At 32.2% G+C, this 23,917-nt stretch overlaps 2 protein-coding genes across 2 annotated transcripts; one reads left to right on the top strand and one right to left on the bottom strand.

Annotated features, from left to right (window-relative positions):
• The first annotated feature begins 3,875 nt into the window (after positions 1-3,875).
• Positions 3,876-7,661, top strand: LOC18108586 (indole-3-acetic acid-amido synthetase GH3.10). The gene is made up of 4 exons (XM_006371528.3): positions 3,876-4,424; positions 4,770-4,871; positions 5,149-5,972; positions 6,998-7,661. Exons 1-4 carry the CDS (start codon positions 4,102-4,104, stop codon positions 7,534-7,536), a joined length of 1,788 nt encoding a protein of 595 aa, XP_006371590.1. The 5' UTR covers positions 3,876-4,101; the 3' UTR covers positions 7,537-7,661.
• Positions 7,662-17,739: 10,078 nt separating this feature from the next.
• LOC18108587 (eukaryotic translation initiation factor 5B) lies at positions 17,740-23,853 on the bottom strand. The gene is made up of 12 exons (XM_006371529.3): positions 22,029-23,853; positions 21,298-21,872; positions 21,086-21,193; positions 20,901-21,001; positions 20,687-20,777; positions 20,490-20,600; positions 20,343-20,408; positions 19,975-20,034; positions 19,273-19,830; positions 18,675-18,794; positions 18,227-18,346; positions 17,740-18,139 (listed from the first exon to the last, which is right to left on the bottom strand). Exons 1-12 carry the CDS (start codon positions 23,728-23,730, stop codon positions 18,074-18,076), a joined length of 3,678 nt encoding a protein of 1,225 aa, XP_006371591.3. The 5' UTR covers positions 23,731-23,853; the 3' UTR covers positions 17,740-18,073.
• Between the last annotated feature and the right edge of the window lie 64 nt (positions 23,854-23,917).

Consider the following 23,917-nt stretch of genomic DNA (forward strand, 5'->3'; position numbering starts at 1 on the left):
TCTCCCGACGTTGCAAAAACTAGCTGTGAAAAACCCTTAGCATTGAAAAAAAAAAAAAAATCCCTTTTGTTACCAAATTTAATTTGTCTGTATATATTCATTCATAATTGAATTTATGCTCGTTATGAACTTCACTTGTATGATTACAGTATCTGTTAAGAGTGTGATCATCTTTGACTAACTAGTGACAGCATAATAATATCTTTTGCTAGTTAAAGTGGTTCTTAATTAGCAATATCCAGGAATTAATTTCTAGTTGAATGACTCAAATAAAATCTTAAAAAAAAGTTGAATTTTGGACACTACATGAAAATCAACGGTGAGTGAATTTTGTGGGGGCAGAGATTGTAACTTAGCTTTACTGTTACACCAGCTTGTGGCCACTTCATTATCCGTCGTTTCTTGCTTGATTAACTTCATAGCAAGAATATTTCGTTTTCATAACCTAAATAGATAGACAGAGATCATCAAAAAGAAAATATTTTGATGACAAGAATTGCAAAAAAGAATCATTATTTTTACAAATAAACAAAATCTTGATGATTAATTTTGTATATTGCCTTAGGAGCTGTATTTGGTAACGCATTTAAAACCATAATTTGATTTTTTTTTTAAAATTATTTATTTATATTTTTATCAACTGTGATACCACACTCGCAAACATTCCTTGAATAACCTACAATCTCTTCATTTTGAGAAAGCTAATTCATTGGCTTTACTGAAACATGATCTGGACGAGGATTCTTGAAGTGCATTGGTCAGCATTACAGTATGCCTTGGTGACGAAGAAAATACAAAAATGTTGACAGCCATTAAAGATTGGGGGACCTTGAGCTATTATATACTACAAAATATGGTGGTGACTGAAGAAAGTGACACTACAAATATGATCAAAACTACGTTAATAGGGGTCTGTATTTTGAGGCCACAGAAAATGAACTGCAATTAATGGTCCAACCCTTCAGGCCAGGTGAAAATGCCAGCCGATTTACATGGGCCAATCTATTCCAATATGCTGGTCATTTTTCAACCACGCTAGTACGTGAGATGGTAAATTTTCAATCTTCTTAATTTTCTTTGTTTTTTTTTTCCTGTTTTTGAAAATAAATTTTCAACTTTCTTTGTAATCTCTTAAGCCAGTTTAATTAGTATTGCAGTTAAATGAAGTTGGAAGTATTGTTGAAAATACAAAAAATATTTGGGTTGATTTACCAAGATAGAAAAAATAAATATATAAAAGATAAAAATATAGTTGGTTAAAGAAATAAAAATAAAAACATAAAATAAATATATTTTTGAAATAATTTTAGAGTTAATTTTATACTTTTAAGATATGAAATACAAGAAGAAATGTTTATTTTACCTCAACTCTCCATGTCTCTTCCGTCTAAGATAGTACTAACCAAACATTAGTGCTTTTTCAATCCAATTTTATTATTAAACATGCAATTACAAGAATAGTTATTAAAATCAGCATGGCATAATAGTCTGACTCGGTAACCCTTCAATCTAGACCCTAGTTTAGGTTGGGTTTCATTTAAAATTGATTTGGAGATTGATCTAATCAAGCCTGAATTAACCTAATCAATTCTATTTCGAGATGAGTTTTATTTTACTTTAAACTAGTTTGGAGATTGATATAGTCAAACTTGGCCGACCCGGTTGACCTGACCGAGTCAACTCCAAGTTATTATTTTTTTTAAAAAATATTTAAAATCACGTCATTTTAGTTTTTGTAAGCAATATCGTTTCATTTAAAAAAAATAACATCTTTTTGGGTTGATTTGGCAAACCTAGAACTGAACCTTGAACCAGATCTGATAACTATGCTTATATGTAAATTTTTTTAAAAAAAAACTAAGAAGTAGCCTTTTCTTTTTTTAAGGTTACTAAATATTTTCGAATAAACTTTGAACTTTAGTAGGAGACTGGAACAAAAAGTCACTAATACAAAAGTTTATTGTGTATTCGGTATTGTGGGGTATTATATTTTTTAAAAGTGTTTTTCAATTTAAAATATATTAAAATAATTTATTTTTTATATTTTTTTTATTTTCAATATCAACACATTAAACTCATCAAAAAAACACATAAAAATATAAATTAATTTGATATTTGTTTTAGTGAAATATACTTTTAAAACACACCCAAAACAAAAACTTCTGCCATATTTACAGACACTATATATTTTAATGGTCAAGAAGAATCATTAATTTTTTTTTTAACAAGTATAGATATATATGTTTCTACAAGTATGGTAACCTAATATATGATTACATATTCATACAATTTGGTAGCTTACACTCAGGCTCTAGTGTAGAGGGAGAGAAACTTTGATCTTTGCATGAGAACTTATAAGGTACGCAGCCAATCACTTATCTATATTTCTTTATTAAAATGTTCTTCACATCCTTCGAATCAAGGTAGCCCACCCTCAAGTATAAGACCTACTCCTCTTGCCTTTTGAGTCAACTGAATGAAGTTTACTAGATCTTAACATCGTCTTTATTGGCCATCTAGCTTATAGCTTAGGATCGTAGGCCAATATCTATACAAGGATCTGAAAAAGTCAAGCCAGTTATTGTGGATAAGGTCAAAGTTTTGTTGTTGATTAAGGGCTTATGCACTATATATATATATATATATATATATATATATATATATAGAAGGGATACGAGGTTTAAAATTTTGGATAGACGAGGAATAGTAAACCCATATTTAACTTATCCTTTACATTCTATCATTAATAGAATAAAAAATGACAAATTCTTTTTGTTTTTGTTTTTATGACCAAAAAACAAAAAAAAAATCAAAGAATTCTAATTCTATAAGGTTGAATAAAATAAAAAATTTGATTGCTTATCTATGTTTAGTGTGTGATCACTTGTTGGTTTTTCAACGGTCAAAATAAAAAAAATAGATCAATGAATACTATAAATTAATAAGTATAAATATAAAATTTATTATCAATTCATCACTTCATATTATCTAGATTTGAATAAAAAAACCAGTCAAAATCTAGATAGAATCTGTTAATTATTTTATTGTACCAATTGAATTTTTATTTTGCATAAATAAACTTAAAACCAATAGATTATGAATTATAAAGCAAAATAAAAAATTATACAAATAAATGGAAGGATGAGAGAAAGGGCGAATATATATATATAAAATTAAGTTTGGATGTTAGCAAATTAAGTTATTTTTCAGTGATTTATACCGCTTACTAACTTAAAATAGGAGAAAAATCAAATTTAATCAAGGAGATAATTAACTCTCTCATGTTTCTCACATAATTGTTTTTTATTCAGCGATAAAAAAATATTTTTGAATGAACTAGTAAATTTAGTTCATAATTTTTTTTTAAATGTTCTTAAATATACACCCCCAATATTAACTAGATATATACATTTAAAAATGTTTAATAAATTTAATTGAATATTAGCATCATTCTAAATAATCAAAAAAGTATATATATAAATCCTTTATCAGCAAACCAATTGTCTTAGAATTTCTCGAATTCCTCACTCTTATGCCCTAGCCACCCAGGAACGGCTGGAATTCTTGCAAATATAACCATATGTTTAAACATCCGGTCATCCACCAATCATAGTATCTTTGGTTGTTCCCAAGACACAAGAGAAAGAACCCACGAGTCGTTGGCACCAAAAATTGCTTGATGCCTAGCTGTCTAAGCAGAAATGTATAATGGAATGGTTTTTTGGTCCTGACTGCTTGTCACATTCTTCTCCATACATCACTCAATTTGAATGAAGAATCTTTCTCTCTCTCTCTCTCGTCTAAGGAGCTTGATAACATGGCCTTGTCTTGTGGTCTATAACCTATCGTACAATTCCAAGATGGAGCTTCAAGCAATTTAGATAGGAGCTTTTGTTGAGCTTTTTAACAAGGCGACAAACCTCAAGATAAAATTACCGTAGCTAATTAAGAGAGCAATATTTCAATGTATGCGGGCTCTCCTATACTTGTTGATGTATCGATTGTACACAAAGTGCCCCCCAACTCCTAGCTTCATTTATATTGGTTCCATTACTTGTTTATTCTTGTTTTGTACCTAGCTTGCTCAGCTCCATCAACTTCATGGAAACGAAAAACACCAATGGGTCAAGAAGCTACGAGCATGACATTATCGGTTGGTTTGAGGACATATCCGAGAAGGCCGGCCAAGTCCAGACCGAGACTCTTCGCCGAATTCTTGATCTCAACTGGGGTGTGGAGTATCTCAAGAAATGGTTAGGGGATATTGATGTCCGAGATATGGATGCAAGTGCATTGGAGTCTCTTTACACTTCTTTGGTGCCTCTTGCTTCCCATGCAGATTTAGAGCCTTTCATTAACAGAATTGCAGATGGGGATACTGCTCCTTTACTCACTCAACAGCCCATAACACTTCTATCCTTAAGGTATGCACTTCCTTTTACCTCCTTTTTTTTTACCAGTTCTCGGATGCTTGGACAACATTACGATAGCATAAGCTTATCTTTTCAGATATGATGTGGAAAATGGAATCAGAATATATACAGGATTATCATGGGTAATGGGCTCTATTAGGCTCTTCTTCATTTCATGAGATACCTTACGGTTGTCTTTTAGGATTGGCTAATGGGTACAAAAGCTCAGCTTTTTTACATTGATTTGAAAGGATTCCATTAGCCATTATTTCCACCATTTGTGTCAGAATATTTTCAGATTTATTTTCCACTTTCTTGGATGATTCTGATTTTGTTCACGGTCACATTTTTATCAAGCTCTGGAACCACAGAAGGAAGGCAGAAGTACGTTCCTTTCACTGACCATAGTGCCCGAACCACTCTTCAGATTTTCAGCTTGGCAGCAGCCTACAGATCAAGGTTCATCCAATCTCTCTCCCTCTTGCACAAACACAACCCAAATCTTTATGGTCTTTAAGAAGATCATCTCTGGAATCAAATGTCACTCATACTTAGAATATTAGATAGACAATTAACTTAAGAAAAGATGGATAAGTACACTTTATACGTTGTGTGGCCCAACTGTCGGACACGAGAAAAAAATATAGTAGACTATACTCTTAACTTAATTATAACAGAACTGTTCAAGATATTTATTTTTCTTATACTCTCTCATTGTTCTATGTGATGGACGTAGGGTTTATCCAATAAGGGAAGGAGGAAGGATCCTTGAGTTCATATACAGCAGTAAACAATTCAAAACAAAAGGAGGGTTAACAGTAGGAACAGCTACAACCCATTATTATGCAAGTGAGGAGTTCAAGATCAAGCAAGAAAAAACAAAGTGCTTCACTTGTAGTCCACCAGAAGTCATTTCTGGTGGAGACTACAAGCAATCTACTTATTGTCATCTTCTCCTTGGCCTCTACTTCGGTGATCAAGTAGAGTTTATAACATCTACCTTTGCTTACAGCATAGTTCAAGCCTTTAGAGCATTTGAAGATGTTTGGAGAGAAATATGCGATGACATTAAACAAGGTACTCTAAGTGAAAGAGTACTCACCTTGCCAAAGATGAGAAAAGCTGTGCTGGCTATCATCTCTCCAAATCCAAGCTTAGCTTCAAGAATAGAAGAAAGCTGCAAGGAGTTGGAAACTCTAAACTGGCTTGGTTTGATTACTAAACTCTGGCCAAATGCCAAGTATGTTTACTCCATAATGACAGGCTCCATGCAACCTTACTTTAAAAAACTAAGGCATTATGCTGGGGGCTTGGCATTAGTGAGTGCTGATTATGGATCAACAGAGAGTTGGATCGGAGCTAATGTGGATCCTTATTTGCCTCCTGAAGATGTTACTTTTGCAGTAATACCCACTTTTTCATACTTTGAGTTCATGCCACTTTATAGAGAGAATCAAGATTGTAGCTCAGCCATTGATGACTTCATTGAAGATGAGCCAGTACCACTCTCAAAAGTTAAGGTTGGGCAGGAGTATGAGATTGTCCTCACTACTTTTACCGGTAAGTTTAAATCTTTTTATCCTATAGTTTTTACTATATTTTCCATTTTGATCATATCATCAAGTTTTTCCAGTAAATTAAATGTCCATTTCCTGTCGGTGATATTTTCATCATATATTGGACATGGTGATCAAGCTAGCAGCTAAAATCATTGAGTATCTTTCATGGGAATGGACATATTGTGTCCTGCACATTTAATGTCCCTGGAAAATCATTAGTGCATTAATGATATGTTTGTCAGCCATTGATAATTATAGCCTCCGTTTGTTATTGTGTTTTAAATGGGAATGGTTAAAATTTATTTATTTTTATTTAAAATTAATTTTTTTTATATTTTTAAATTTAATGTAAAAAATAATTTTAAAAAAATATAAAAAAATACTATTTTAATATATTTTTAAATTAAAAACACTTTAAAAAACAATCTTCCTACTACTTAAAACACCCGCAGCCCTTTTCTACCATTGATGTAACATGTCGACAATTCACAGAAAAAACGTGAATCTATTATCCCTTCACATGATTGAAGATAAAACCCGTACAATTTAGGAAGTCGGTTCCAAAAACTTGAAGCTAGGTTTCCATGGTCACAAGACTGTCCACAAGCCATGGTTTTAGAATACTATACTTCAGTTTCTTGTGGTGTAAACATTCCATTGGTTCAAAAAATTTCTAATAAATTCAGCCTGGTGTTCATGGTTTATTTGATTATCAAGATCGTTGATCTTTTTTTTTTCAATTAGATAATCACTTTAGAGGGCATTGAGTTTCCAATTATCTTACATCAGGAATTTGTAATGAGTAATTGATGGAAATTCCTTAAAAACTCATGCAGTATAAGTTTGATTTGAATTCTTTGAAATCAGAACCAAAAAAGAACGAAACCAAAAATGAGAAAGCAAGGGAATTAGAGGATTAAACATGGGTTCAAATCTTATCCTATTTCACGGGTGGGAATTTTTTTTTTTTTTGATGAAGATATATATCAAGTCACCTAATTATTATTATTATTTAAATTTGTTCAGGGCTTTATAGATGCAGGCTAGGGGATGTGGTGGAAGTGGCTGGCTTTCACAAAGGGACACCGAAATTGAACTTTATATGCAGGAGAAAGCTAATTTTAACCATAAACATTGACAAGAACACTGAAAAAGATTTACAATTAGTGGTGGAGAAAGGGTCTCAGGTACTCACGAGCAAGGGTAGAGCAGAACTAGTGGATTTTACTAGCCATGCCGAGGTAGAAAAGCAACCAGGTCACTACATAATTTACTGGGAAATCAAAGGAGAGGTCGAGGAAGGGATTCTTGGCGAGTGTTGCAAGGAAATGGATGCATCGTTTGCTGATCATGGCTATGTGGTATCAAGAAGAACCAACTCCATTGGACCTCTCGAGCTTCGCGTTGTTAAGATAGGGACTTTCAAGAAGATCTTGGACTATTTCATAGGCAATGGGTCAGCATTGAGCCAGTTCAAGACTCCTAGGTGCACTAGCAACCAAGGAATATTGAAAATTCTCAATGGTAGCACCATTACGAGGTTCTTCAGCACTGCATATTGTTAGTGATATAATTCCAATAATTTTGTTTGTTGTCATAGTACTCAATTAATAATTTGTAACCTCGATTTAATCATTTTATTTTAAGAATTTAAATTTTTGAATAAAATTATATTGATTGAATATTTTTATATTATTTTCTAACAAACATTAATTATCCTTAATTGATTCAATTTTAGAAAGAGAAATCATCATGGAGGTGACAAGTCTTCTTGTCACTGGCTTTTATATAAAATTTGGATTATTATAAAAAAAAACCCTCCTCCTGTATTTCCTAAAATTAAAAAGTACATTCAAATAATATATATTTAATATATTTTACAATTATCATAAATCTTAATCATTTTCTCTAGTAATTTATCCTTTAAATGTATCTTACCAACACACCCAAGAAAAGAAATATTCTAATTCAAACCCTTAACTATTACTATTATATATAACAATGTACCTTAATATTTTTTTTCTAATAAACAAATTAATGTATTCTAAGACTAATTAAGGACCGTGATCTCATAACGATCGAGAAGTCAATTTAAGGTGGTGTCCCAAGCCTTATCATGTTTGCAAAAACAAACCATGTAATAATTTTGGTTTAATTTCAATTTACCTTAATATTTAGAGCGAATCCATTTTCTTCTTGAGTTTTCAATTATATATGTCAATGTTCTCCTTCAAGTTACTCAAAGTAAGAGAGAACAATGTTTTTCTAATCTCTAAACTCTAGAAATTTGACCAGAACCCTTTTAAAATAATTTGTTGAGATCAAATCTTCTACTTCAATAAAAAGAATTCAAATAATATCACATATAAATATTGTATATGTTTAAAATTATAATATATAAAATTACAATTTATCCTTTTTAAATATGGTTTACATTGATGATAAAGAAAAACATAAAATATTTTAAAAACAATAAAAATATTAAATTATAAAGATCATAAAACATTAATGCCTTAAAACTTAAAAGCTTAACGCCTAAAATAAATAAAACATTAACTTTTTACTGGTAAAACGATATAAATATTATCAACTTATAAAGTAATAGTATATTTAATTAATGTTGACATTCAGAAGTGATTCAACAGTACTTGACTCATAAGAGAAAAACACAAAAGTAATTTATTTATTTATTTTTAATAAGCCCCATGGTTAATTTTAAATTTCCCTTTGCATAAAATTTTTAGTTTTATATATATATATTCTACTTTTTTATGGTTTTTTATTTATATATTTAGCTATAAATAATGTTCACGACATGGTTTAGACCTTTTAATTGCAAGTAGAAGATTTTATCTCATCAAATCATTTGCAAGAAGTTCTAGTTAATCAAATCTTAAAAGTTTCAAGATTGAAAACAAAAATTGTTAGATGATTCGGTACCGAAAGTTTGGGAACATCGAAGAGAGAAAATGGATTCATCTCAAATCTAAAGGGGTAAATTGAAACTAAGCTAAAATATTTTCCATTGCAATTTGCATGCCACAATATTTTTTTTATAGATATCCGAATTAATTTGTATATATTTTAATTAATTTTATAAATTTTAAAATAAACTCGACCGATTCTCCATGCAACTTGTTGTACAGAAGAAGGGGCAGCAGCAGCAGTGAATTGTACCATGTGCATGTCCTTGTTATACCATGACAATTATAAGCCCACTGCTGTCTGTACGAGAAGATTGAATTCTTTTTTTTTTTTTTATATATATATATATATATATGAATCCAGGGCCTACTCCACAGACTGAGTTTCATATATATATATATATATAGGTGATGTGACTCGTTAAAAAACCCTGACATGGTAAAAAATAAATAATGTTATTTTGATTTTGTTTTTTAAAAATAAAAAATGTTATTTAATTTTTATTTTTAAAAAAATCAGTTAATCCACCTGATTTACGGTGAACCCCAAATTAAGTTTAATTAAAAAAAAAGACTAAAAAAATGCAGGACAATTATTATACATATACCTTGGTTTATTGTGATTATAATAGTGAATTGATAATTTTATCATTAAAAAAATCACATTGAACAGTTTAGATACGATGATCTTTTCACTTGATTCATTTGTCATTCTAAAATTATTTAGGACATCTCGGTCTTTTCATTATTTTTTGTACAATAATATTACATTATTGCCCTTTAAAGCATAAAACATTTACCTATGGTCTAAGAATTTTTTTGATATTTCATATTTTTTGCTACAGTGTAATAACTCTCTTGTCATTAGAATCAAATTTTCAAAAGTTTGACTATAAAAGTTTATTCATCATTTTACAATGGTATTTTCATAATATTTTTTTGGTCCTAAAAGCAATATGGTATTTTCATAAATATAAAAAAAAAAAAAAAGCTAATAATATGTGTGTTGCACGAGTCAGCCGCCATATTGTCTTAAAGCAATGCGCATGTCTCACTTCGGTGATTAAAATCGTTCTTTCATCGCCTCATTCGATTCTTCTCGACCTTCTCTTCTTTCTTGTACAGTGCATCTGATCAATGAACCTCTTATGCGGCACCAATAACCTCTTATTTTAATTTTTTTTTTTAAATCAAGTAATCCACTTGATTTACAGTGATCCCCAAATTAAGTTTAATTAAAAAAAGAAAAAACTAAAACATGCAGGAGAGTTATTGTACATATACCTTGGTGTATTGTGATTATAATAGTGAATTGATAATTTTTTCATTAAAAAAATCACATTGAACAGTTTGGGTATGATAGTCTTTTCACTTGATTCATTTATCATTCTAAAATTGTTCAGGGCATCTCGGTCTTTTCATTATTTTTTGTACAATAATATTACATTATTGCCCTTAAAAGCATAAAACATTTACCTATGGTCTAAGAATTTTTTTGATTTTTCATATTTTTTGCTATGACTCTCTTGTCATTGGAATCAAATTTTCAAAAGCTTGACTATAAGAGCTTATTCATCATTTTACAATGGTATTTTCATAAATATTAAAAAAAAAAAGCTAATAATGTGTGTGTTGCATGAGTTAGCTGCCACGTTGTTTTAAAACAATACGCACGTCTCACTTCGGTGATTAAAATCAGTGTTTCATCGCCTCATTCGATTCTTCTCGACCTTCTTGTACAGTGCATCTAGTCAATGGACCTCTTATGCGGCACCAACAACCTCTTATTTTTCTCTTCAATTTTTTTTTCCTCCTAGAAATTCATGTCTAGCCCTCTGAACTTGCAAATCAACCCTTCAACTTATTGTTCTTTTGATTTCGCTCCCTTTTTTATTTTCATTTGTTTTATTTTAATTGATTTCTCAATTTTGATTTTGTTTTTAATTTCATACTCGTTTAATTTTTTAATCTATCAGGTTTGATCCTTATTCTTTTGATTTATGTTTTTTTTAATAGTTTTTGAATTTTTTTTCTTTTTTCAATTTCACTCTCCATTTTTTTTTCTTCTTTCATATTTTACGTTCATTCTTTTTATTGTTGTTTTTTCTTACTTTGGTAAGTTTTTTAATTTGAGATTTTTTTTCTCAATTTCATTTTTCAATATTAAATTGACTAAGAATTGAACTTTTTAATTGAACTTAGATCTGTAATTTCACAAGTTGTGAATTTGAAATATTAATCCTTGTTTAGAAAATTCACTAGGATTAGATCATTTATTGTGTATTGAAACGATTAATTTAATGTTTTGTCCTACAAAAACTTTCACATTCGCCCTCCTTCAATTATTATGAATTAACCCTTTTTTAATTGATCGAAGTTGCTACAATGGATGTTTAAAAAACTAAGTCATCTGTAATATTTATATTATTCGACTCGAACTAACCCGTCAAAGTTGGTTAATGTAGATATTAAAAATAATTATGGGTTAAAAAACCAAATAAATGGATATTATAGTTTGAATACGGATTGAGATTTTAAAAAACCACCCTACCCAACCCGCATAACTCAGTTAGTTAGTGAGTAACCTTAATACTCAATATAAATATTTTTTGTCCTTCTCTCTCTTCATTTTTTTTATATATATCATTTTTTCATCTCACGTTTTAATATATCATTTTTTTTTAATGTTTAGAGCTAACTATATGTTTGAGATACTGTAAAATACATTGCAATATTAATTGTGATTAAAAACAAACAATTTATATTTTTACTAGAATACTCTTAAAAGCAAAACAACACTTAACTTGAGTTTAGGGTTTTTTTTTAAAAAAAAACAAATTCACTCTTAAAGCTTGACTTCAAGGGATTAATTGTAATCTTAGAGGCAATTTGATCTTTTAATTAATATCAATAATAATTAAAAAAATAATTTTTTTTATCTCATCCTTCAATGTTGGATTGGTTGGGAAATAGATTTTATGAGTGATTTTTTATGCTTCGTATATGATTATCACGATCTTGAACAAACATCTGTTTTAGGGTTGATGCTCAAAATTGCGAGCATCTACTTTTTATTATATAATTAAGTAAAAATTATTTTAAAAAAAATAAAGTTATTAAAATTAGTTGAATCTATGAATCAAGTTGCGGGGTGACTGGGATCATCCAATATGTCACTGTCTAAATACTTTATAAAAACATTTTCATCTTGGTATTTTTTATAAGGTAAGCCATATTTTTACTAGTCATTAGAGTTATCTTTGAAAACATGAAATCAACCGACTCACATCGGGTTAGTTCTAATACGATTTAATTAGAAATTTGCATTAGGTAAGGAGTCGAGTTAAGAAATTTCAAGATTTACCTACTTACCTAAGTTTAATGATATTGTCAAAAAAATTATCCACCCACCCTCAATAATTTTTTTATATATATTTAAGAAAATTTATACGGCCCTGTTTGTTTTTGCGTTTCAAAAGTGTTTTTAAAAAAAATTAATTTTTTTTTTATTATTTTGCTTTAAATTAATATTTTTTGGTGTTTTCAGATTATTTTAACGTGCTGATGTTAAAAATAATTTTTTTAAATAAAAAAAATATTATTTTAATATATTTCTGAATAAAAAATACTTTTAAAAAACTCAATTATACTTTACATGTCACTGTAGTTTCCATGGTACATTTGGACGGAGATGCACAGGCCATTGTACTAGTAACTATAAAGGCATGAAGAGATGGACATCAATTTAACATCACTTTTTACCTTACCCTTCTTCTCATCCCCAAAATGGGATATGGCTTCCAATTACCCCGAATGCAAAGCTTGGTTCCTTTTTTTTTTTTTAACCTTTTCTTTTTCTATAGCAACTTTAAATAATTGGTTTTGATGGTAAGAAAAAATTCAGTCAATTTAAACCTCTCATGTTTAAGTTCTATTAATCACTTGATAAGGTGGCATATATCTATAAATATGGTCGATTAACCCTTTTATTTCAGTATTAATTCACGATTCTATGTTATTTTTATTTTATGTTCAGCACATGAGTGACTAGGGCATACTATTTAAGCTATTGTTTTGCGATTTGGAACCAATTATCTTTTCAAAAAATATTCAAACTTGTGATTAGTTTTCCTATAATTTATTACTATTTGTTTCAAGGCTTTGAGTTAATAAGTTCCTGTTTGATATTGCATTTCAAGCAGGGATAGATAAATTTTGAAATTCTTTATTTAAAATTATTTTTTTATATTTTTAAATTGTTCTGATAGATTAACTTTTTAAAACTAAAAAATCCCCTAAATCCTCTAAAAGCAATTATTATTACACTCTCAAAATCCCTTAAATCTCGTTCCTTTACATGATACCTTTATTATTATTATTCCCTTGTCCGTCAAAGTCATGGTTTTAATTTTATTATTTTTTAAAATAAAAAGTTTATAGCAAAAAATGTTTTTTTATTCCTTTTTCTAAAAACGTGAAACAAGCCGCAGACGTCACCAAAGAATCCTTTAGTTTTTCTTCATTATTCAAGAACTCCCACCTCTTCTCTTTTGAAATTTAAACATGATACCTTGTAATAAAAATCTCAACAATGTTCTTGCGAACCACAATTAAATTTAACTTGGTACTACCAAGTACTATATATTATGAAATGTCAATATTGTTGTCATGGTGTCGACTTTACAATGTTGTCGACTTTACAATGTTGTGGTTCATATATATATATATATATATCCAATATGAAAACTAGCATTTTGCTCTGTTAATGGAACTAAATAACTCTGATTTTCTATTATGAACTATTTCGGTTAATGAATTAGTTTGATTTAAAGCTTGAGACTTGTTAGAAGAAAAAAAACATCAATACGATGTTAAATGTCTTTTTAAAATTATTTTTCTTATAATAATTGAGATTTTGTAGAAAAGTTTGTGTAAAAAAAACTTGGTTAATTAGAAAAAAAAGTTATTTTTGTATGCATAGGCAAAAGAAAAAAGAGAGAGAAAGGAAATAACTTCTAAATGCTTTCATATTTTTATTGGTGCCGTAGTGAGTATTGTTTTGAAAATAATTTATATTGTTTTGTAAAGCTTTTCATGTACGAAACTTGAATTAATTTATTAAATAAAATGAGGATGTCGAGATTTGAACTCGTGATCACTTGATCATCAAGACTCTGATATCATATTAAAAAATCAATTATTCAATTTACTAGCTTAAGTTACTGACTCAGATACCAAGATATAATTTTAATTATTCTTATTCTATAGTTATAACATGGAGGGAAAAAAAAAAAAAAAGGAATGAAAGATGGTATAAACGACACTACACTATCTTTGCTAAATCCGAAGATGATAGATTGATTATAATGTTTGTAAGAATAGTACTACGACTGAAGGAGGGCCATGAACACAAGAATTTATAAAGAAAGAAAAGAAGGGACGGCGGCTTAGGAAATGGGAGACACAGAGACAAAATAGGAGAGCATGCGCGCAAGGCTGATTATTAGAATGAAGATCGATGGTAATCAAATCAGAAATCAAAGAAATTAAAATTTGATCAAGAGCTTAATTAGCAATTAATTAGATTAATCAGTGTATATTATATATATATATATAAAAGGAGTTTGGAGTTTGGAGTTTGGAGTTTGAAGGGAGACGTGCAGCAAGCAAGCATTGGTGCCCATGCGTGATGTGATTGGTCGGTCTTACTTTGATGTTTGCTTTTGAGCCGCACGTGAAAGACTGATGGCTTGTTTCTGTTCATCTCTCCCTGTCCCTACACCCTCCTTCTTACCACTAGGGTTTTTTTTTTTATAAGAACAATTTGGACTTTAATTACATCCAACTATTTTTTTTTTTTTTTTACCTGTGCTGTGTAGCGTGCTGAATTTTATTTCTTTATTCTTTAATATTAAAAAAATTATAAAAACATTAGGAAGTAAGAAGTTAAATGAATGCTAATATAAATACTTTTAAAATATTTAATCGGTAACATGTTGGAAGAAGTATTTTTTTAAAATAAAATATTAAAACAAGTTAAAAAAACCAATTATAATAAATCAAATATTAAAAATAAAAAATGTTAAGGCGACACTAAGATAATATTCTCAAATAATACGAAGGAATTAAAAGATAAATTTAGTTAATTTAATAGTATAAAAAGGACGACACTAATTTAATAGTAAGAAAAACAAAGAAAATCATGGTAAATCTCCTAAATTTAACTTAAAATTCTAAAATTATAACTTTTGAAATTTTATATCCGTGCGTAATTGAGAATGTTAAATTCTAATTAATTTAATACTGAAAGATAAATATATAAAAAAATTTGCAATTTATAAAAACTCATATCCGGGTTTAATCAACAAAAAAAAACACTCTAATAAACCTATATTAGTGGTTGTCACAACAACTAGGATAATATTTCGAAATAATATGAAAGAAGCAAAAGATGAGTATAGTTAATTTAATAATATCCAAAATTCATTGATTCAGGAAAGGGAAAAGTCCAGATAACAAATAACATCCACACTTACAAGGATTTATTCTTCAGGGATATTGATTTCTTTGTATCCTATATATCTCTTTGAAAAAAAAAGAGTTTATTAATTAATCTATGCTCAGTATAGTATAATCTAAGATATATCTGCAATATTTTTTCCGCGGGATTTAGGTTCTGTTAATTGAATAGCGAAGTTAAGAAATTCATGCAGAAATATCTCCTGTGTTCTTTTTCACATGAAAGCATTGAAAATTATTTTCATTGCTATTTTTTAATATTTTTATATCATTTTATATACTAATATCAAAAATAATTTTTTTTAAAATAAAAAAAATATTATTTTTATATATTTTAAAATAAAAAACACTTTAAAAATTAACATCAATCACATCTGCTAATTCAACCTTCAATGTTTGAAACAGGAAAGCTTAGAAAGCCAATTATTTGAGCATTGGTCGAGTATCGGGTGGCTTTCAAATCCACTATATTTAATTGGAGCATTTTTTTAAAAAATAATAATAATGATTGTAGAAGTTGAAAGTAGTTCACTCTATAAAAATATAACAGCTTTTTTAATATATATAAAATGAAAATAAACAATTTTTTTTATTTCTTTTCTAAAAATCTGAAACCAGAAACGCAAATGTCACCAAAGAATCCTTTAATTTTTTTTTCTTCATTATTCAAGAACTCCCACCTCTTCTCTTTTGAAATTTAAACATGATACCTTCTAATAAAAATTTCAAACATCAGCAATTGGGATGTTCTTGTGAACCACAATTAAATTTCACTTGGTACTTCTAAGTATTAAAAAATAATGTTCGCATGTATAAATTTTAAATCTAAAAATTTTTAACTTAAAAACATAATTGATAAATAATATAAAATTATATCTTAGAATATCGTTTAATAATTATATGTATGCGCATGCTATCTCTCTCTATATTAACAGTACTTGAAAATCACTTTTTCTGTACTACTGACTGCAGATTTTGCTTTGATAGAAACCTAGCTCCCAAACAGGGGGCGGGGGCACGTTCTACAATCAAAATTACAGTCAAATAACCACTGCCACACCTCCCCATATAAGAGAACTTTCTCCATCACTACTCGTCCTTGACAATGAAACAACAAGAGAGGGAGGGCTGTTAATTCTTCGATTTCTGTAATTGTGGACCTATTACAAGGTTATCGTGGAATGAAAAACCGCACGTTTTGTAAGAAAATGGGGAGTTTCCCACTTGTTTGAAAAGATGTGTGTGTTCTCAACCATTTCCATATATGTAATGAATCAAGGGAATTATTCAAAATCAAATATGTGCTTATACACATAAAAATAGAGTCCAAATATATTACTAATATAGTTTAATACATTATACATTATTAAAAAATTATGTAACTTCTTTGATATCATATTGATAAAACACAATTTTTATATTAAAAAAAATATTTTTTTTAGCTATTTAGTCACCTAGTCATAGACAAACATGCTAGAGTACAGCCAAACCTACTAGGTAGGACCATTCAAGCCATACAAGGCATTTGAGAGTTCCTTGTTTCGAATTTCGAACTTGGTGCTTGTGTGAAAAATCCGACCCGTTATAAAATATGCTGGTTATAATGCGTAGGATCCTGTATGTGTTAAAGTGTTGCTCTATTTTAACATGGACGATTAGCACTACACATGGAATCCTGTATGTCAAATGAATGGCGTAGATATATGCGTAGGGAACCTTTCACCGGAAAAGCCAGATTGTTTCAGAATGCAGAGTTCAGGGGGCCTGGCAGAAACGGTACTGAACTGCAGCAAAGAAAACAAGCATATCTGCTGGTCCAGCCCTCAATTTTTGAAACAATAAAGTTCAGAGAGCCAATTATTTGAGCATTGGTGCAGTATCGGGTGGCTTTCATATTTACTGGACATGCCCCTATGACAACTGGCTCATTCACAGTTCTACTCTGATGCCTAAAGGAGCTGCCATATTCCCATTGAACACTTGCCTGATGTGTTTCTCTGCGTGTAAAGATGCTTAAGGGCATGAACATTTTAGTTTTAACTTCCAAAACTACAGCGAAATTGACGAAAGAAACTAAGTAAATGAGAGGTAGTTCTTCTTCTAAATACCATCAACAGAATTACAAGTAGAATTATATCTAAAGCTTTTGTTCCTGACAGTAGAAAGGTGAAGAGATTTGAACTCTTGTTCAGATCCTTAATCACAAGATCAATTCCTTAAACAATGTGAAGTACTGTTTTTGATATCATATAAAAATAACAAAATATTTATATTTCAACAAATTACATGAATCTTACAAATTTATATTTCAATAGAATTAATTAATTAATGTATCAAGGGTCAGATACCAGATCAATCTTATGTTTCACCAGATTTTGAAAAAAAAAATAAGAAATTGTCGTGAGGGAGATTCTCTCATGTTCCCCTTTGGGTTTTACAAGAGATTTTTATTCTACTACAAAGAACCCTTCATGTCAACAATCGATGGCAACGATGGCGACCACGACAAGAAAACAGAAGAAATTCTTTTTTATAAATTTGTGCTATTTAATCTCAATATGTTCTTTGCTTCTTTCATCTTTACAAGAGAAGACTCCATCGTTGGTGTGAAAGCAAGCCCCTTCGAAGTATTTGCCAACATGCACCAAACCCTCATGCTTTACTGTATCTTGAAAAGGGTCTTCAATTTAAGAACCAGCTTCCAATCTTCCATAGACAGATCATCCTACGCATAAAAAAAAATATTAGCAATTACAGTTGATATTAGCGTTGAATGAAATGTAAACTGTATCCAGAATTGAATAAAACCTACCCGATAATAAGCTTTAAGAACATCGATTGACCTTCTTGTAATGTGGCTGACTAATTGATCATCATTGTCGAAATGCCTGCCATGCATTTTTTGCTGCTCCTCCGGATTGGTGCCTACGATCTTCAATATCACCACAGAGCAACAAATAAGACCAACTCGGACAGTATGGAGAAATTTCAAGGAAAGATACCTAAAACAGAGATTGAATCTGTAGTTTGATAGAGTTTTTCTACTACCCCTTCTTCATAATCATCCAACTGTTACTTCTGCCATGGTTCTAATCTTTTTTTCTTTTGGACTATACATGCTTTCAATTTTTAAAATCAAAGGAAAAAGGTGAGACCTTTCACTCATTGGATTAACAGAACTAAAATATAGAATTTCCATTATCATAATTATGCTGCAAACTAGTAATTAATTTCAATCAATCAACAACAATGTGCCATACCTTTATGGTCACCTTCTGGCCTTTCCTTGCATGATCCACTGCTTTCTCGTTAAACCGAATGGAAGCAATCCGACCAATGTCAGTGAAGTCTTTTTGTAGAACACATACTGGAGTCCCAACCTGTGCAAAAGGGCACACAGTTTCAGAGGACAGTAAAGCATGTGAATCCTAATGGAACTAAGAACATGTATGTTGACATGGCCAAATTTATAGTTTATGTCAAAAATTGGTAGAAGCATACAGCAGGCTTCACCCACATACATCTTTAAACAAGGTTACAATGCGATGAATCATAATGATTATTATAACTATCAGCTTTGATCTTTGAAATTATTGCATGCGTAACATCCAAAAGAAAATGTTCACACCATCCTAGCATTCTGTATATCCTCCAGAAACCTTGTTGGTTCATTGTACAACTAGGAAACCAAGAACTGCAAAAAACATATGTATAATGTACTGAAACATTCAAACGGCAGAGTTGCATATTTCAATGTCTCAGTTAGCTCTGTTCATGAAATACGAGACCAGTAACTCACCAATGTATGCATGGATGAATAGTGGAAACAAAACAAAATGCCTTAGAATATAGTTTTACCTTGAGTATGCCCTCAAGAACATCAACCCCCAAGACGATTGGAGCTTTCTTGTTGAAAATGCACTCTGGTATTATCTCAAGAACACAAGGGAAAATAGCTTCACCAGCAGCTTCCCTCTTCCTTTCCTCCTTCAGATTCTGAATGTAAGCCTTGAATTCTTTAGAAAAGCAATAAATGGTATCCTCTTTGAAAATCTTCACTCCTAGTTTATCTGCAAGTTCCCGAGCCTCAGGTGTCACTTCAACACCAAATGCCAATATGTTGGCATACTCCTTTTTCTTCTCAAGCATTACACTGGCCTTGATGACATCCTTTTTATGTACTGGGCCAATGCCTATACCACTAACAGGAATGCTTGGTTCCAGGGACTTCAAGAAGTCAAGCAACGCTTCCAGTGAGCCAAGGGAAGATGCTTGTACACAAACTCCCTCGCCACTTCTATCAATCCGACTCGTGACTGACTTCATGTCTTGCATTGCAGATTCCTTGACCTCTTCCAAATCATCATCACGCCGGACCACATATAGACTAGTTCCAGCAATAGCATGTTCAAGGCCCTGAATAAAATAACAATGCAAGAAAGAAACCAAGAAAATTTATTACCAGGAGTTAAAAATATTTACGAACTCTGTAGAGGCATGTGCTATGTATGTGCACAACATAAACTAATCTTTATTGCTATGTTTGCGAATTACAATCACCTGTCCAGTGATCTTGATACCTTGTGCAGCCTTGATTTCCTTATGGTGCAGATATGTCCCCTGAAAATGGAAAAAAAAAAACATAAAGAAAAACATGGGGTTAGTATCTAATCTATCAACACTTTTACTCATTCACAGAAAAGTAGAATCCAATAAAACAAATGAATTTGAGCGGAGGGGTTGCTGCTCTGAAATCTGAGAAATTGTGGTAGAAATGGCCACTAAACACAGAGGTGAAATTGAGAAATTTTGACACACACCAAGTCAAAAGATGGGTTAAGCCCAAATCAATCCCTGATCACGCATATTATATATAAGAACGAACTATGGAGAGAAAATAAAAAGAGGTAAAGAAAGCGAAACCACACCTTAACCCGGAGTTCCTGCATTGGGTGAGGCGTCAGCAGAGCTCGAATTGTAGTAACAATGGGACCCTGTGAAGCAAAATAAATTATCAACAACTCAGAAACTAGCAGGTCAACAAATCTTCAGGAAAAGGAAAGTTTTGAGCTTGCCTGTAAGCTGCAAAACACAATTTGATCGCCTTCATGGAGCACACCATTAACCAGCACAACATCAATTGTTGTTCCATGGCCTTTAGTAACCTTGACCTCCAATACCGTACACTGGAAAATGTACCGAATTGCAATCAGATATCTGTGTTATCTTAAAGCATTCTGCATGTTAATATATAGTAAAAAATAAAACTTGCCTGCACTTCGTTTCTGAACGTGAGTTTCTCAACCATAGTTTTCTGAGACCATTGGATCAGTAGTAATAACAAATCAGGAATGCCTTCTCCACTAAAACATATAGAAAACCAAAGCATTAGCACAATGGATGCAAGGGAAAAAACAGGGTAGATTTTAAAGCCAATGAGGCTCAGCCTAGTTATGTGATGGAAAACTAGGAAATCTTGGGCTTACCTAATCGCACTTGTAGGTACGATGTTAAAAGTTTCTCCCATGTCCTTGTTTTTATAGTACAATTCAGTGTTTAATCCTTGCTCCTTCAACTGCGTTATGACCTGGGATTCAGGAGAAAAGGCAAACATTTAAAGAAAGGAACAAGATGGTAAAACTCTTCGAAGGAAGCAAGAAAATTCGGTGACCTCTATGAGCCTCCTGTCGAATTCATTTTGCACATCTTTTGACTGCTGCTTCAATGCCTTCCTAATAGGTGCATTAGGTTGTGTTTTCCATCCATAGAGTCTGTCGATCTGAAAAATTGAAAAGATAAAGAAACAGAACCTAGCATCAATCGAAGGGAAGATTATAGAACTATCCCTATATCAAATTGAAAAAAGAAGAAGAAGAAACAAACCTTATTTAATGCAACAATGAACTCCGTGTTCCTCTTCCTCAAAAGATTGAGTGATTCTATGGTTTGCGGCTCCAAGCCATGCATTATGTTAACAACCAGAATGGCAATGTCGCATAAACCTGAACCGTGTGACCGTAGATTGGTGAAAGCTTCATGGCCAGGGGTATCAATAACTAGCAGACCAGGAACATTTAATCTTGCATCAGCTTTCAATTCCTTAGTCCTGTCTCGTATGTTCTCAACAGGAAAGAATGTTGCACCAATCTGTTGTGTGATACCCCGAGCCTCCCCTTCCTGAACATGGGTACCTCGAATATAATCCAGCAGCTTGGTTTTGCCAGTATCGACATGGCCCATAACACAGCAAATTGGTGAGCGCAGGGTCTCTTCACCTTTATGAGGGATGGCATCTGAAACTGCTCCTTTACTTTTCGCAGCAGCATCTTTCTTCCTGTTTTTGTCAGAAACTTCGACCCCAGCCTGACTTTTCTTATCTTCAACATCGTGAGAGTCCATTGGCTGTGATGTAACAGGTTTTCTCACAGCAATTGCAGGCTGTGCAGCTGCAAGAGGGGCTGCAATTATAGTAAAAGAATGAAAGGAAAAAAAATTAATTAGCAATCAGAAACAAAAGCAAATGGTAAAAAGAGAACATACAACTTGATAATCCAACAGGAAATTAATCAAAGCAAAAACTAATTCTAATGCACTGCGAGAGGCTGGAGCTGAACCTTTTGTTTCCTTCTTCAAGACAGGTTCAGGCTCAGAATCCTCATCATCATCATATGCACCCTTAACATTGAGATTTACATCATCCCAGCTCTTTGCATCCCACTCCTCATCATCATCATCTTCCTCCATTCCATCCTCCACAAGTACATTAGCAACTTCTGTTTTCTCTTCCTCCACTGGCTCAAAATTCTCTAATTCTAAGGATTCGACCTCGTGGACTACTTCCTCCTCCTCCTGCTCTTTTTCCTTAGCTTCTACAGGTTCCTCTATCCTGATACCATTTGCTTGATCGTGCACTGGTCTTGACCTCCTAGTCTGGTACCTAGGACGTCGTGTAGGTCCACCATCTCTTTCTGCATTAGGGACGGTAATAGTTGCATTAGCAAGTATTTGATACCTCATAGACTCTAGTCGCCGTTGTTCTTCCTTCTGCTTCCCTGTTAGAAGCTTGCCTTCCTGTTTCTTCTTCAAGAGTCTCTCCTTTTCCCTTTCCTTCTTCCTACGCCTAGCCTCTTCTGCTTGCCTCTCGAGTTCTTCTTGCCTTAGCCTTTCCTCTTCTTCCTTCCTCCTCTTATCCTCTTCCTCCCTCGCCTTTCTCTCCTCCATTTCTTTTCGCCTAGCAAGTGCCTCTTGCATCTCTCTAACATGTTTTGGAAGCTTCTTCTCAGAACCTTTACCCTTTGCATCAGTCTTTTTTGGCTCACTTGTTTCAGCTTTTTCTTCTTCCAGTCTTTCTTCCTTTGCTGCTGCCTTCTTCTCTTTCTCCTTCTCTTTCTTCTTCTTCTTCCTCTTCTTTGCACCAGCAGACTCTTCTTTTTCATCTTCACCCTCCTTCTCAGCCACAGAATCTGGAACTGAAACAGGTTCAGGCTGAAGATTGGGTTTCTCCTCTTGTGGAGGTGGTGCCAAGGATTTTGAAGTAGGTGGCGCGTCACCAAGCTCCGCAAGAATCTTATTCAAATCATCCTCTTCTTGAGCATCCCTTGCACTCTTATTCTTCTTCTTCTTCTCATGCTTCAAAGTTTCTTCCACCTGATCTTCACTCTTCTCATCAAGCAATGCTGCACTAAACTTATTATTACCACTCTTTTTGTTAGACTTGGATGAAAATCTCCCAGCAACCTTCTTACCACCCTTTGACGACTTCTTCTTCTGCCCCGTAAATTCAATGACAGGCACGTCATCGTCGTCATCCCCATCTTTATCCATCACCTCTCCATCATTCTCACCATCATCGGTAGCATCAAATCCCGAAGCACTAAACACACTACCACCACCACCACCACTCTTCTTATTGCCCTTACCCTTTTTCTTCCCTTTAAAACTCACAACCGGCTCATCCTCCTCCTCCTGATCACTATCTTTCTCACCAGTCAACTTGGATATCTCCTCATCATCACCATCATTATCATCCTCATCACCACCTCCCAATAACCCAAAATTCGACCAATTAAAACCAGTATTCCCACCAGCACCACTCTTCCTCCCTTTCAACTTCTTTTTCCCAGAAACAAGCACAACTTCCGGCACCTGCTCATCCTCCCCTTCCTCTCCCTCATAATTCCCCTTCTTCTCCGACAACTCAGTACCAATCGAATACTGATCATCATTACCAATCACCAACCCCTTCTTCCTTGACTTCCCTCCACCACCCACAGCCGCGTTCTCATCATCACGCCCGGATGCCTTCTTTCCAGCCATCGATATTTCGACGAGTTAACTTCCTTCTATAACAAAAATAAATACACCCGATTCTTCTCCTATAATTTCGAAATAAATTTTTAAAAAAATCAGAATATTAAAAAAATTGTGATTAGAGCGAGAGAGAGGGCTTACTTAAGACGATGATGTTGTTGTAGTTTACTACTTATTTATATAGGATTTTGCA

This window comes from Populus trichocarpa, chromosome 19 (genome assembly GCF_000002775.5).
Source record: "Populus trichocarpa isolate Nisqually-1 chromosome 19, P.trichocarpa_v4.1, whole genome shotgun sequence".
Classification (NCBI taxonomy): domain Eukaryota; kingdom Viridiplantae; phylum Streptophyta; class Magnoliopsida; order Malpighiales; family Salicaceae; genus Populus; species Populus trichocarpa.

Excerpts from the sequence above, each read along its gene's own strand:
- LOC18108586 (XM_006371528.3), top strand. The coding sequence starts at position 4,102 with ATGGAAACGAAAAACACCAATGGGTCAAGAAGCTACGAGCATGACATT. Across the intron at positions 4,425-4,769 it reads ATAACACTTCTATCCTTAAG|CTCTGGAACCACAGAAGGAA; the intron begins GTATGCACTTCC and ends ATTTTTATCAAG. Across the intron at positions 4,872-5,148 it reads GCAGCAGCCTACAGATCAAG|GGTTTATCCAATAAGGGAAG; the intron begins GTTCATCCAATC and ends TGATGGACGTAG.
- LOC18108587 (XM_006371529.3), bottom strand. The coding sequence starts at position 23,730 with ATGGCTGGAAAGAAGGCATCCGGGCGTGATGATGAGAACGCGGCTGTG. Across the intron at positions 20,778-20,900 it reads GTACCTACAAGTGCGATTAG|TGGAGAAGGCATTCCTGATT; the intron begins GTAAGCCCAAGA and ends TATATGTTTTAG. Across the intron at positions 18,347-18,674 it reads GCCAGAAGGTGACCATAAAG|ATCGTAGGCACCAATCCGGA; the intron begins GTATGGCACATT and ends GTGATATTGAAG.